Source organism: Sus scrofa, chromosome 1, assembly GCF_000003025.6.
Source record: "Sus scrofa isolate TJ Tabasco breed Duroc chromosome 1, Sscrofa11.1, whole genome shotgun sequence".
In the NCBI taxonomy this organism is placed as follows: domain Eukaryota; kingdom Metazoa; phylum Chordata; class Mammalia; order Artiodactyla; family Suidae; genus Sus; species Sus scrofa.
Genome location: NC_010443.5, coordinates 223,932,913 through 223,949,211, shown reverse-complemented (window position 1 = coordinate 223,949,211; position 16,299 = coordinate 223,932,913). Strand labels below are relative to the sequence as shown.

General features: G+C 40.5%; 1 protein-coding gene across 1 annotated transcript in view; it reads left to right on the top strand.

Annotated features, from left to right (window-relative positions):
• The window catches only part of TRPM3 (transient receptor potential cation channel subfamily M member 3), an 849,162-nt gene that overhangs the window by 733,213 nt on the left and 99,650 nt on the right, over positions 1 to 16,299 (top strand). The window contains 2 exon segments of the mRNA XM_021074417.1: positions 11,422 to 11,522; positions 12,910 to 13,044. Of these exon segments, the coding sequence (XP_020930076.1) occupies positions 11,422 to 11,522; positions 12,910 to 13,044 (236 nt within the window).

Here is a 16,299-nt window from a genome sequence, read left to right as displayed (position 1 = left end):
GTTGGATCCCGGCCTAGTGAAGTGGATTAAATGACCCAGCATTGCAGATGCAACTTGAATTCAATCCCTGACCAGGGAACATCCATATGCTGCAGGTGCAGCCATTAAAAAAAAAAAAAATTCTCATCACAAGAAAAACATTTGTAACTATGTGAGGTGATAGATGTTAACGAAATTTATAGTGGTAATTATTTTGCAATATACACATATACCAAGTTATTATATTGTACACCTAAAACTAATGCAATATTATTTGTCAGTTCTATCTCCATAAAGCTATGGGAATATGTTTTTAATAAACAAAACTCCAAGCCAAATTGATTAACTGACAATAATTACAATAGTAATAATAATAATAGAAGCTGATATGTGAATTTTAGGTAATGTTCTACCTTAGCCCTAATCATAGGGGACTAGAGAATATTCTGGCTTCCTTCATTAATGCATGTGAGTTGTTTTGTGATAAAGAAAGCCATTGCCTACTTCCCTTTTTGTTGTAGGTATGATGAGTTCAATAAAATTTTCTAAATTTCTATGAATTAAAAAGAAAAATTCAGCTCTGTACCTGGGTTTGAATCTCATCTCCAAACCTTCTAGCAATATCACCTTGGACAAGTTTCTGTGCCTCGGTTTCCTCATCTGTAAAATAAGGATAATGGCACTTCTGAGCTTATGAGAATTCAAAACATTAACACTTTAGAGTGTCTCACACAAGCTAAGCGTGAAAGAAGTATTGGTTATCATTGTCTTTCTTACTTACTACACATAAACCAAGAAACAGAATCCCATCTTCTCACAAAGGACTCTTTCACTCAGCTGGTTTTTGTCTTACAAGCCAAATCCAAATTTCTCCAGCTAAAGTTAATCCATTTTTCCTGATTCCTTTTATCTTTCTCCTCAGAGCCCACTTAAAGTTATTTTTACCAAGAGGAGATAGTTATCATTCAGGGCAAGAAAATGGAGCAAAGAATAAATTATCCAAAGACCTCATATACTATTTATGTGTGTGTTTCAAGCCTTTAATTTTTTTTTCCTCAATGAAGCAGCCACATTCCTAAGAGAAGCTCTTCAGGGTAGATGGTGTCTCTTCTCTGGAAGACAACTGAAGGTGTATCCTAGCAACCAAGTCACATGGCAGGGCCTTTCAGCTACTTTCCTTCCACCTTTGTGGTTTTCATGTAGTAGAGAATCTGGTCTTTCAACAAATGGATAGATGGGATTTCATTGGCTGCACTGCATTTAATGCAACACTTACAAATAAAGTAAACTGATAGACATGAATAGAATCCCTGGGAAGATTATTTAATCCAGACAAGATTCTTTAGATAAACTTGGAAAGGTCCAAAGACCCCAGCAAGAAGAAATGTTCCTCAACTAATATAGGGACATGTTCATTATTCTATATAATATATGGACTATTCTATATCACAGAATCATGGCACTACTAAGACATTGCAAGATCAGCACTTCCTGACCTACCCCCCCACTGCCCAGTCCCTCAAGCAGGATCATGCTTAACTACCCAGGTCAGATGAACCACCTAACATTTTAATTTGGAAACTCTCCCAAGGAGAGTTCACAACCCCATTTACAACCCATCTAAGTGTTTAGTTACCCTCAGGGTATTAAAAAACAAAAGAAAACAAAACTTCCTCTTTACAGTGATGCTGAAGTCCCTAAAGCATTATTCCCTGCAACACTCACCAATTGGTGCCATGACATATCTGAGACAGTTTACCTCAAGTGGGTCCTAACTCCTCTGTAGCTGCCTCATTGTTTAAGCCTCAACCTCTGACATACTCCCCACATTCCTCCATTCTCTCAGTCCCCATTCCCTCTTAATCCTAGCAGATCCAGGCTCCTTACTTTTCCACTCATGAATATCAATGTCTTTACTCAGACTCATTGATTTTACTTTTCTCTTTGAAGACCTCTCCCCTTTGCTAAAACCAACTACTCCCTGCCTGGCTTCTATTCTCCAGGATCTCATCCATCACACACTTCCTCTTTTCATGTACATGTTCTATGCCTCCCTCTCTGGTGGCTCTTTCTCTTCTGCTATAAAGAACATTCAAGGTACCTGTCACCTAAGAAGACCTGGCTCCTCTCCACCAAGACCCTCAAGAAAGCATCTTACTTTTCCCTTCTTAACCACTGAATTCTGAAAGGTAGCCTGCTTTTCTACTAGCATTCCTTATCCTCCACTCACTCTAAATTCTTGACTTACACACTCTTCAAATTCTTGCATTCCATATTCTACCCCAGCCAATTTATTCACACAGCTTTCATTACTCCTGAAGAACTCAAAGAGTCTTCTAACCCCAATGATCAATTTCCTGATCCTGTAGCAGCTTTTGATGCTATTGACTTTATTCTTTTCTTATTGCAACTCTTTTTTACTTTTAGGGAAGGCCTCAATTTAAAGCCTAGTTCTCTAGGTTAGCCCACCTCCCTGAACCACTTTAGCCACTGTTTTATGATCTGCAAACTGGAAAGAAAGATATGCACTGTACAGATTTCTTGCGAGCATTAAATGAGATAATAACTTGTAAAATGCCTAGTGTATACTTGCAATGTACGATGGTAATTACATTTATTTTAATTTTTCCTATTATTCAGAGGTACTGAATATTCTTCCTTTTTGACAACTCCTTTGTCTCCTTCATTAGACTCACTTACTTCTTTACTCTCCTTTCTGTCCAACTTAAAAAGTACTGTGATTTTCAATATCACATCCACATGAATAACCTCCAGATTTACTTCCAACCCTAGCTTCCCTCCCTGCTCCCTTTTCTAATTCACAACTGGTTAGCTCCCTTGGTAGCAAATTAAATCAAATTTATTGTCTTAAAAATAAATATGAATAAATAAAAATAGTCTTTCCCCACAAAACTGATTTCTACCACTTATGTTCATATAGCACCCATCCTTTCAGTTATTTAGGCTCAGAGCCTTCACCAAGTTTTTTCCTCCCTTTGTATGAGCAAATTCTTGCTAATTCTGGGCATTTTTGCCACCATAATATCTTTCATGTCTCTCCATTCTTTTCCCTTCTTGCTCATTATCATTAGGCCCTCAGGACTTTTGACCCGAATTATTTGCAATGACCTCTTAAGAAATCTTCCTGCTTCCTATTGAGCATATTCCTATCCCTCCTCTAAACTTCAGTTAGAGAAAAAGACTAATGCAAGGATTTGATCAAAACACTCTTCTACTTACAATATCCTTCAGCCCTTCCAATATAGGCAAGGCAACATAAATTTATCATTCTCTTCTTTCCTAGAAAGTTTCAAAAATCAATAGTGAAAGAGGAAGACAACAATAAGCAAACTCCATTTTTGGTAAACTAGGAAAAATTCCAAAATATTTGAATATGCAAGAGGTTTTTAGGAGGAAAGGGTGAAAGCTGAGGAGCGAGAAACCAGCAGTGACTGTCCTCAGAAAACACCAACAAAAAATGTAATTTCTAAATGTGTGGAACCTCCTAAGGTACACAGTTCTCTCCTTTGTCTGGAACAGCATGTGCATTAATGAGAGGGAGCTGGATGGTAGCAGGAAACCATCCTGATCCTGACTTAGTTTGTATAAATAGAGGAAGTGAGCTATGTGCAGAATTATGCAGATAAGCCATGTTTGCAGGAGGGAGTTGGGAAAAAAGCCTTCAACCTGTGAATAATGACTAGCTTGGAATGCTACCCTGGGTCCATTGTAACCCAACTCACTAGATGATAAATAATAAAAAAGGAATTAGCATATACATATAAGAAAAAAAATAACAAAAGAGCAAAACATATCCACAAAGATTAATACTCTATAAAAATGTTTCCAGGGAACAGAAGAACATTATGAATAAATATTTTACCATGAACTTTAAAAAGATTAAATCTTAATGAAGTACTTATCTATGAAGAAATACTTCAGGGTTACTATACCAAAATTCAGGTAAGAGTAGATGAGGCAGAAAGAGGAGATTAAATGTGAGTAGTGGAGGGGGGGGATAAAATTATCACAGAATTTCAGAAGACACAGGAAATGGTATAGGATCAAATATGCATTGTAAAAAATTCAGTGCAGGATACAAAGAATAGAAATTAGGAAAATGAACAAAAATTTAATGAAATGAAACAAAGAGTTGGGATTAAAAAGAAGTTTTACATATATAGAAGATAGAAAAGAAAGAGATCCAACATAAGCATAATTGGTGATTCCAGAGGGAAAAAAACAAAATAATTGATCAGAACAAATATTTTAACATATAATTACAAAATTTAAAAATATAATAAGAATTTTTTCTTTAAAATTTTTTTAAAAGTTTGATCTGAGTATTGAAAGGGCCACTTTATGTCAGGAAAAATGGATTCAGAATTCTCAACACCCACACTTAAAATTCTAATCAAGTCGCTGAACTTCAAAGAAAAATGAAACACACTTTGGGACAACAGGAAAAATAATCAAGTGTTTTACGAGGTGATAATTAAACTGGCCTCAGACTTTCTTGCAGTGACATTCAATGCCAGGAGTCAATAAAGGAACAGAGTTTATATTGAGTCAATGTCATTCAACTATAATGACTACTAAAAAACAAAAACAACAAAAAAAGCCATTTTAAAACAGTCTAGAACTCTGGCAACAGTGTTTCCTTAAATTCCTCTTGAAAAAACTACTAAAGAATTCAAAATCACTAATTGTGGACATTGACACTAGAATCTAATAGAACTAAGTTAAAAAAAATTAAATGGGAATTTGAGTAACAAAAAGGAGTGTAAATATTACCATAACAAGGTAGAAATAATACAACAACTAAAAAATTGAGAGAAGGAAAGAAGGACATATGTAAAATTGGTAGGCTTTTTGCCCCATCATATTATCTGTGCCTTTTGCCTACTATAATAAGGAATATATTTTAAGACTGACATTTCAGATATTAGTAATAGAAATATAAGCATACCTAATAGAAGGACTAAAACACTAAAAATATAATCTTATATTCTAAAATCAAATGGTGGAGGAGAAGAAAGGGAGAAAGCATACATGCGTTAAGTTTATCATGATCACAATAGAAAACTAATGAATGCTGACTGGAGAAATGTCACTAAGAATGTCACCCTGGAACAACTGAACCAGAATCAGCATATAAGCAAGATCTTCAGATGAATCATATGCATATTAAAATTTGATAATCCTTCTCTATACCATAGCCCAAGTGTAAATATTCATGCTTTCTCAATTCCATCTCTCTTTTCTTTCTTGATGGCCTGTCTGCCTATAATAGTATTTTCAGTGGCTCTGTATTGGTTTCCAATCGCTACCATAACAAATAACCACAAATTTAGTGGCTTAAAATCACAAAAATTTATTCTCTTATAATCTGGAGGCCACAAGTCTAAAATTAAGGTGTCAGCAAGGTTATATTCCTTCTGAAGGCTTCTGAGATGAATTATGCCCTTGCCTTTTTCAGCTTCCAGAGGCTGCCTGACTTCCTTCACTTGTGGCTCCTTCCTTGCATCAGCCCAACCTGTTGCTTTCACCATTATATTCCACTACTACTTCGATCCTCCTGTTTTAATCGTATAAGAACTTTTGTGATTACATTGCATTGGGCTCACCAGATAATACAGGAGAATCTCCCTAATTAAGTCTTAAAAATCTTAGTTTAATCATGTCTTCAAAATCCCTCTGGCATATAAGGTAATAGCTTTACTGGTTCCTAGGAACAGGACATAGACATCTTTGAGAGATGGAGGGCATCATTCGGCTGCCAAAATTCCATTTGTTCAAACCTCCATTCCCCAATGTCATCAAATTCTACTTCCTCCTTAAAGCTGTTCTGATTTAACTGGTAGGAAGTGCTTTGGACTTCTTATCTGCACAGTTTTTACAGCACTTACCACTTTGTTCTTTGGTATAGATTTGTATACTTGTCACATTTCTCCCTTTATCCCACCCTACCTCCATTCTTACTATCTTGCAGTTTCTTTGAGGGAAAAATTTGAAGATGTGCCTCCATTCCCATACTCCAGTGAAGGTGCACACACTAATTTCATCAAAGGCTTCTTTATTGCCAAATTTGGTGCACACTTTTGGGTTTATTCATTCATCCAACAAATTGCTATTGAGCACCTATTTTATGACAAGCTGTGTTCTGAACTCTAAGAATACAGCAGTGAATAAAGTAGCCTAAAGCCCTAACTTCTTGAGGTTTACTTTCTGGTGAAGGAAATAATGAACTAATAATAATGCCCAGTAATGAGAAGAGTTGTGAGGAAGGACGACCAGCCTTTTCCACTTGCCCTCTTTGCAGCCTTTGCTTTATTGACCACCCCTTCTTTCTTGAGACTCTACCTGTAGTTTAGGGCACCATGATCCCTAGTTCCCTTCCTATCTTTCTGACTTTCTGTGTGATATCTTTCTAAAGATTTGCTTTGTTTTCATACTTTTTAAGCATTCGTCTTATTCAGTTACCCATCCTCTGCCTTCTTTACACCTTCATGCTAATGTTTCCCAAATCTCTATCTCCAGGGCTGATCACTCCTCTGCCTCAGACCTCAATATCCAGTGGTCTCTGGTCATTCCCACTCAGACATACCACAGGCATTGTAAGCTCAACATATTCAAGCATGAAATATTTTGCCACAAATACTTGTTTTTATCTTGCTTTGCCAATCTCTGTAGGGCTCCCAAGGTAGAGACTAGGGGATCACGATGTTTGGCTTCTCTTTCTCTCTTGCTCCCCACTTTAAATCTCTCACTCAAGGCTATCAATTTGCCTTCTAAATATCCCTCTATCCAAGCTGCTCCTTCAGGCCCTCATTACCCCTTTCCTAGAATTTTGCAAAATTTCTCTAACTGCTTCTCTTCCCTCCAGGGCAATGCTCTTCCAGTCCATCCTTCACACTGCTGCCAAAGTGACTTTCCTAAGACATAAGTCTGGCTGCATTGTTTTTTGAGACAACGTCTTCCAGTAGTTTCTCCATGACTTCAGTATAAAACAAAATTCCTCAAAACAAACAAACAAAGAAACAAACAAACAAAATTCCTCCACCTCACTTACAAATCTTTCTATTCTCTCTGTTTCTAACTCATGCTATACCCAAAGCATTGAATCTTCAATGTCTTCCCATGAAATTTCCAAATTCACTGAGCTATTTAACTGCCCAATCTATGAGGTTATCTAATGGTTCCATGTCCCCCTTGGATTCAAGAGGGCAGCCTGGCCAGCACATCACTCTAGCTGACTGGCACCATACTTTTATCCTGGAATCACGTGAAATGCGTTGCCAGAACGGTGCTGCCGCATTGATTTTGGAATGACTCAATATTTTTATACAGACACAGGTCCTGCATATCCTGGAAATGACACTGCTCCTTCATAGCACTTACACATTGTGAAAGTATACTGTTTATTTGTTTGTTTTTCATTTATTTTCTGAGTGCTATCCTCCACTAGTAGAAGTAAGTGGTAAGCTATGCAAAAAGAGTGACCTTAGCTATCTTTTTCACCATCAGACATTCTGTGCTAAAACAGTTCCTGGTACCGAAGGTATTCCATAATTATCTGTTGAGCAGATGAATGATTGCATGAAAGAGTGTATTTAATTACAGACCTCTTTCCTCCTCTAGAATGTAAGCTTTTAAGACAAAGGATTTTTGTCGTATTCACCTTGGTCCTCACCTCATAGTTCCTGCCATAGGAAGAGAAGGCATGCGATCAACATCTTGGTTTTTTTGGTTTTGTTGTTTTTTAATTTTTTAATTAAAGTATGGTTGATTTGTAGTGTGTAAATTTCTAATACCTTTGAATGCACAAATTAAAGAATAAACAGATGAATAAGTGAATTAATGACGTGTATTATCTAGACTTGAGGTTCTTAATCGTGTCTTCATGATTCTAATGTCTAGATAAGTTACCAACCACTAGCTCTATTTTTTTTTTTTTTGTCTTTTTGCTTTTTCTTGAGTGGTTCCTGTGGCATATGGGTTCCCAGGCTAGGGGTCCAATCAGAGCTGTAGCCACCGGCCTACACCAGAGCCACAGCAACGCGGGATCCAAGCCGAGTCTGTGACCCACACCACGGCTCACGGCAACAGCAGATCCTTAACCCACTGAGCAAGGCCAGAGATGAAACTCGCAACCTCATGGTTCCTAGTCAGATTCATTAACCATTGCGCCATGACGGGAACTCCCCCAACCACTAGTTCTTTAAAACACTTTTTAAAACTTTTTAAAACTACCCAGGACCAGTTAAATCAGAATCTCTGGGGATGCATCCAAGGCATGAGTACATTTCAAGCTCTCGAGGCACTTTCAGTGCGCAACCACACTTGAGAATAGGGTGACCAGCCATCCAGGTTTGTGCAGAACTGAGGGGTCTCCCAAGATGCAGGAATTTCAATGCTAGCACTGTAACTGTAGCAGGCAAAATGGGATGGTTTGTCACCCTAGTTGAGAACCACTGATGCAAACTGTCACCCAGGACCATCCTTGAGTGATGTATTTTCAGTTTTTGAAAAGTCAAGTCTCATTGGTTTCATGCTTTCCTTTGACACTTATCTAATTACATTCAGGCAGCTCATGTTGACCTCAATGACTGCTTGCAGCTATGTGTTCTTGTTCAGATTTGTATGGCTACTATTGACTTGGGTGACATACAGATTTGTAGCATAAAAATGGCAAAGGAAATGATTAAACCATTACAGCAGGTCAGCAAAGACCAATAGAGCAGTTAAGAAAGCACAGGAAAGCATAAAGTGTTGCCTTTCCAAATAGAACTCCAATGAGCCTTCACTTTTTATTCTTCAAAATGATGACAGTACATTTTGACACATTCCCATTTATCACTTATTTATGCCAGTAACCCTGGTATGAATTTGCAGTCCCTGTTGTTATCTGAGGAGATAGAAATATTTTTCTTAATGGAAAAATCCCTATGCACACTGAATTAATATTCATCATTCCAAACCCTAATTAGTTTACTTACAAGTACGTGATTTATACAGAAGCCATCACTGTCTGGACACCAGAATCAGAAATGCCCTTTGACCTATGAAGGGAACAGAGCATCACAGCTCACTGCAGCTCTCTAGGACTCATTATTCAAAGTGTCATCCTAGATCATCAGCATCAGTATCACCTGGGAGCTGGTTAGAACTAGAGAAACTCAGGCCCCACCCAAGATCTAGTGAATCAGAATCTCTGGAGGTGAGGCCCAAGAATCTGTGTTTTAAAAAGCTCTCCAGGGAGTTCCCGTCATGGCTCAGGGGTTAAAAAAAACTGACTGGTATCCATGAGGACGCGGGTTCGATCCCTGACCTCGATCGGTGGCTTAAGGATCCGGCATTGCCATGAGCTGTGGTGTAGATTGCAGACACAGCTCAGATCCAGTGTTGCTGTGGCTGTGGTGTAGGGCGGCAGCTGTAGCTCTGATTCAACCCCTAGCCTGGGAACCTCCATATGTCATGAGTGAGGGCCTAAAAAGACAAAAAAATCGCTCCCCAGGTTATTCTTACGAATGCTCAAATTTGACAAGGGCTCATCTGGAACACACCTTACTTGCCTGATTCTTCACATCATTATCTCAAAGCCCAGATGAAAGAGGTAAAAGGGGAAGCAGGGAAAAGAAGCATGTAGCCCAGTGATCCCCAAACTCTGCTGCACATTTAAAACCCCTGGAGATCTTTAAAACTATCAGCACCTGCCTTACCATCCCAGGCACTGTGATTTTTTTTTTGGTTTGAGGTATGACCTGGGCAGAGGAATGGTTCGAAATCTTCCCAGGTGACTTGGAATTTTGGAATCACTGATATAGCAGCCCTATCCCCAGCTCCTTGCTTTGGCCTCCACTTCTGGAGAAGCCAGAATGGGCAGCGTCTGCATTTTCTATCCCTGCTTCCTTCACAGACATCAGAACTAGCAGTGACAAAATGATGGGAAAACTCACTGGGTCTGAATCGCACCTCTGGCAAAATGAATGCTTATTCTGTTTGCTCTCTGTTAGTGACTGTTTGATCTTTAACTTCTCTGGGCCTTAGTATCCTCATCTGTCAAACGGAGACAGTTAAGACCCAATTCCAGGATTATCTGGAACATTGCATCTGGTAACATGTGGATTTGCCTACTACTTTGTCATTCAAAAAGCCTGAACCAGTAAAGAGCTTTGGCTCTTTACCTTGCTCCTTTGACGATGGAACATCTAGCAGCATGAAGTTGGGCAAATGTTTAGCAATGTGTCTTACTCAGCACAGCCACGATATTGATGAATTAAAATAACCCGCTTACATGTGAATTCATTTATTTGATCTCATTTCAGTCTCACATCTCAGCTGGGTAAACAAGATAACTTACTGTCCCCATTTTACAGATTATAAAATAATGGCTTAGATGGGTCCAGGGTCACACAGAAGCAAAGTGGCAGGCTCAGATCCTCTGACTGTAGCTCAATGCCCTCTCCACCTGCCATCCTCAGCCCCACATCCTGCTGCTTGGCAGGTGGCATGTATGGACAGGATGCAGTGACCTAAACCAGCTGTCCCAGTAAGCCATCTCTGTGATGATGGAACTGTTCAGCATCTGCACTCTCCAGTTCAAAAGCCACCAGCCCCATGTGGTATTGAGCACTTGAAATGTGACTAGTACAGGTGAAGAAGTAAAGTTTTGTTTTTATTTAGTTTTCATTAATTTAGCTTTAAATAACCACAGGTGGAGAGTGCAGATCTAGTGACAGAGTCTGGAAAATAGTGGGAAACTGAGAAATTGTGCTGTGATAAGATACTTGTTTGCTTTTTCTTAAAAGGTGCTCTTAACTCTTTTCCAGTGCAGTGCTAAAGCTGGCTCCCTAGTTGAAGGGGGCACCATCACCATGCAATATACAATTTAAATGATGCTTTGAAGCCAGTGATTGGCCAGCAGAAACAAAATAAAATGTGTTGTAGAGCAGCTCTTCTCAAATTTCACGGTACACAGGAGTCACCTGGGATCTTGTTGAAATAGATCTGACTTAATAGGTTGGGGGTGGAGCCTGAGGTTCTGCATTTCTAGCAAGCACCCAGGTGATGCTGCTTCTGCTGCCCATGGCCCATGCTTGGACTAGCAAAGCTGCAGAGCAGTGGTCCTCACCCGGCTGATCCTGTCTCCCTTTCCCCTGGAGGCATTTGGCAACATCTGGAGATATTTTTGATTATCATGACTTTGTGGGGCAGTTACTGTTGGCATCTACTGAGTTGAGTCCAGAGATGCTGCAAAATATTCTACAGAGTATTGGACATGATAATTATCCAAGTTTGTGAGGCCCTGCTGTGTGGCCGAGTGTACTCTCCAGGAAGAGGGGGGTGGATGAGAAAAAACAATGGAGTGGGTCTTCTCAGAATAATAACTGATTACTGTTTTCTGTCTCCCATTCTTCTCTCCCACTTGTCTACACACAGGAGCCAATGCCTCAGCCCCAGACCAGCTGAGCTTAGCTTTAGCCTGGAACAGAGTCGACATCGCTCGCAGCCAGATCTTTATTTATGGGCAACAGTGGCCGGTAGAGTATAATGTTGATACCCCCTGAAAAGCCCACTTCCTTGGGCAAGGGTATTTATTCAAGGAATCTCTGAGAGCGGCTCTGGAAAGCGCTGCTTTTTCTTGAGGGGAGAAATTTTCCTTTGTAGCTGTCCTCATACGCAGCTCCCTTTCTTATGTTTAGGAAAACACTGTCACCTGGTGGAAGGTATGACAAAGCACAACTCCAAATATTCCGAACATTTTCGTCTCTTTAAGTGGCCTTTGATAGCAATTTTTAGCACCAACTGATGCCATTTCTTTTACATGCCGGAAAATATATGTAAGACAAAATTGTATTAATTAAGCTTAAGGAAAGAGTGGAATTAGCAGCTTGCTTCTGGTTGTCTTGGATGTTGCTGCTTCCACGTGGTGGCACCCCATGCTGGTGCGTGCCTGGGTTGCACCTCAGGATGCAGAATTAGCAGGCTTCCACGTGCAGGTGCCATCTGGTCCTGGAGGCTGAGCACAGGTCCTCCCTGTTCCCAGGAACAACAGAGGCAACCAAAGCTTTATATAACTGTTCTTGGTTTGTTTCCCTCAACTGGCTCTACCAAAAATAAAAACTTGGAAAAATGACCATTGGTTGGTGTATGCATGTATCCCCAGGAGGCAGCCAGCAGCCTGGAATTTGATTTCTGTGTCTGTAATCACTGAAGGACAACACCTTCATGTGCAAGTCTTTTTTAACCCTTCCTCTCCCTCAGTTAGCTTCTGCCTACGATTGAGCTCCAGGCTTCATTTAGTACAAATGGATTGCAAGAGTGGATAGATTTATCGAGGAGTCCGGTACTAGGAAATTTTCATGAAAGAAATTAAAGAAAACCCTAGTAAACCGACCAAGTGACCTAAATAGTTACTGGGTCTCCATGTAGAAATGGGCAAGGCAGAGGCAATGTAGTATCACTTAACTGGAATAAAAAAGAAAAGCCTAATTTCTGGTCTGTTTACTAGGATCCCTCTTCTCAAAACGCAGCCAGGGGTCTAATTCAGAGCCTAAGGAAGATGAAAATGAAGTACCCACTTTGACACTTTAATGGTTTTATAGAAGTTTGCTCAGAGAGTTGGGAGAGGAAAAGCCTTGTAAACCCATGCACCTTCTCCAAATCCAGAACAAAACAGAGATTTGAGTAATAAATAACTTTGGAACTAGAAATCCTTCTGTTCTCTTTGCAAAGACAGGCCTCACCACACAGGAGAGATTATGGCTGTCCCAAAAATGGAGTTGGGAAACTCTTGCTAGCATGTTCTTGGATGTGCTGAAGGTTTACCAAATGTCAAAGACATCCATTTCTAAATTCTTCAGGTGAGCACCAGAGAACTGCACCCCTAGACCCTGGGGCAGACTAACTCAGTGACTTGATTTTCAGGTGGGGTCTCTGGAGCAAGCCATGTTGGATGCCCTAGTTCTGGACAGAGTGGATTTTGTGAAATTACTCATAGAGAATGGAGTAAGCATGCACCGTTTTCTCACCATCTCCAGACTAGAGGAATTGTACAATACGGTAGGACCAAGCTAAGGCACTTTTTATTTTCTCTACATTCTTTTTGTTTTACCTTCTCCTGCCCCTCCACATGTCTGTGAGTCCCTGCCCTCCCTCCAAATGCATGGATCATTTTCCACAAATGCTCCCTTAGACCTGTGTAGACAAACTCCAAGTCACCAGGCTTCCACTTGTTTTAACTGCTCAGTTGTCAGCATCTAAAGAGGCAGAAGTGATCACTGAAAGGTAATATCCTCAGGTCCTTACACAAAACCACAAGACTCTGGAAATTAGAACACGCTTTATTCTATAAGCCCAGAGGGTGTTTGAGGCAATCAACAGAGAAGGATTGATTTAATTCCAAGCATCAAAGGAGGTCGATTAACTCTCCTGTACCATCTTGTTATCCTCAGAGCTATGAGGTTCATTCATTTTTCCACTATAAGGGAATAATATGCAAAATACCTCTTGTTTGGAGTTACCCAGAAATATTTTTTACTTTGTTTTGTAATGATTTGGTAATTTCTTCACTAGGGATACCAAGACGTAATTTAAAGACAAGCTACTATTAATGAAGTTTTGGAGAGTACTTAGTGAGTTAAGTGCATTGGCTCTGAGCTCATACTCATTAAAATCCAATAAAGTTTAAAGAGTAGATTCCGTTTTCCCCCATTTTACAGGTGAGGAAACTGAGGCCAAGAAGTGAATTGGTTTATTCAAGATCACAAAGTTTCTAAGTAAAAAAAGAAGCCAGTACTGAACCAAAGCTTCTTTCTCAGAAATTTTTCTTCCCCTCATTTGTCACAATGCTTTTTTTGTCCCACCACCCACAGCACTAATGAGATGGAGCTTGTTGATCCGTCCCCAGCCAGTGGCAGGTATTAGCTGGTGCCACCCTGGCTTTATAACATTCCCACTGCTGGAGGTAGAAAATGAGTTAGCAGAGTGGCCCCACGCTTCTATTTTCTCTGCATATTTTTCTTGGTTCAGTATACCAAGAATTTCAATAAGAATAATGGGCCAAAATAGCAGAGCGGGAGACCCAGCCTCTGTCCCCCAATAAAGATTGAGGATCAGGCATCTATCCGCACACAAAGACAGCTCTAGGAAAGCTCAGGAGTCCAATTAAGAAGCCCCAACAACATGTAGAATGAACAACAACAAAAATCTGAGAATAACCACATAAAAAAGAGAGGAAGAACAGCTTCACTGTGCCTGTATCACCCTGTCTCCCGAGGCCACCGCTGTTCTCTGCCAAGAGGAAGCTTCTCAGCTACAGAGAATTCTCCTCCAGGAAGAGGGAGAGCCAGCTGGTGAGCCTCTCAGGGCACTGCACAAAGGACATGCTTTGGTTTCACCCCACCCAGAGACCTGTAAAGCTGAGACATACTGTGATAGTTGGGTACATAGTATCAGCCAGGTAATGGCTGAGTGACAGCAGCTCCCAGTGACTTGCTCTGCCCCCAGCAGCTTTCAGCCCTGATTAAACCAGTGGCCAGCACAGCTGCCACAGACCCTTGCAGATTTCATTGGGTTTTGCCCTATAGATATCTGCCTTTATAGACACCAGCTACCTGAGTCCCTTACCGCTCCCTCTCCCTCACCACTGCTGGAGCCGGGGACCACACCAGTGGCCAGTACAGGCCTCTGTGGCTACAGGATTGCAAGGGCATACAGACTACACCCCCACAGCTGACCCCCACCACTGTATACACTCTGAAGCTGGCACCTCCAAGCTGTGTGCCTACACACTGCTGGTCAAATGCCCCTCGCCACTGCCATGGAAGTGTAAGACTCTGCAGCTACAGGAGTACGCTCTTGCAGCCAAGCCTCCCACAACTGCATGTGGGCCTGGATTCAATCCTGTCTCCGGTCATTGCCCTGCACCACTAGGCTCACCCACACCTGGTCCCCCCAGCTCTTCCCCTGCATGCCCCCAGCCCAACCCCCTCCACCAGCTTCCTCCACCACACACACAGCCATGGGGAAAGCCTACAGCCACAGGAGTGCATGCCAACAGCCAGGGCTCCTGAAGCTACTTGTGGGCCCAGCTCTTGTTCTGTCTTCTATCACTGGCCTAAACTACTTGGCTTGCTTCCACATAGCTTCTCAGCTGTGCACCTGCAGCCTGCTGACCTAACACTAGCTTACACTGGTCTTCATGCACCCATGGTGACAACCTGCAACCACAGGAATGCACACCTATAGACAGGATTCCCACAGATGCCAATGCACCTGCAGTTGGCCCCAACCCTTGCTGCAGGGCCAGGCTTCCAACACTGCCTGGGTGTTCGTACCTGGCTCCTTCCACTACATAGGCCCCTATAGCTGGTCCCTGAGCCAAATGTGTATGTACCACCAACTTCAGCTACCATGCCTGCCTTTCTTGGCCCCTAGCTGCTGGACCTGGAGGCAATGAAGACCCCAACAGCCCCTGCAGCAAAACAAGAATAAGCCAAGCCAAAGTTAACAAAAGAAGGAAATAACAAAGGGCAGAAGTAAATGAAATAGAACTGGAAAAACAATTTAAAAGATTAATGAAACAAAAAGTTGGTATTTTGAAAAGATAAAAAAAAAACCTGACAAATCTTTAGCTAGAATTACCAAGTAAGAGAGAAGACACAAACAAATAAAATTATAAATGAAAGAAGACACATTAAACTGATATCACATAAATGCAGAGGATCATAAGAGGCTACTGTGGACAAGAATATGCCAACAAATTGGATATCATAAAATAAATGAACACGAGATACCTTTCCATTTATTTGTATCTTTATTATGTTGAGGTGTTTTACTTCAATGGCCAATTTGTTGAATTTTTACCACAAAGGGATGTTGAATTTTGTCAAATATATTTTGACAATACATTCCTAGAAACATACAACCTACTAAGTCTGAATCATGAAGAAATAGGAATTTTGAACAGACCAAAAACAAGTAAGGAGATTGAATCAGAAATTAAAAACTTCCCAATAAAGAAAAGTCCAGGACCAGATGGTTTCACAAGTGAATTGTACCAAACATTTAAAGAATTAATTCCAATTCTTTTCCGACTTTTCAAAAAAAAATAAAAATGATGATGAAGGAGTGTGCCCAAACTTATTTTAGGGGGATAGCATTAATACAACAGCAAAGACAGCTAAAGATACTGCAATAAAACTACAGGTCAATATCCTTGCTGGATGTAGATGCAAAAATCCTCAACAAAGTACTAAGAAACCAAATTGGAGCACATTGAAAAAGATCATACACTATGATCAACTGGAATTCATC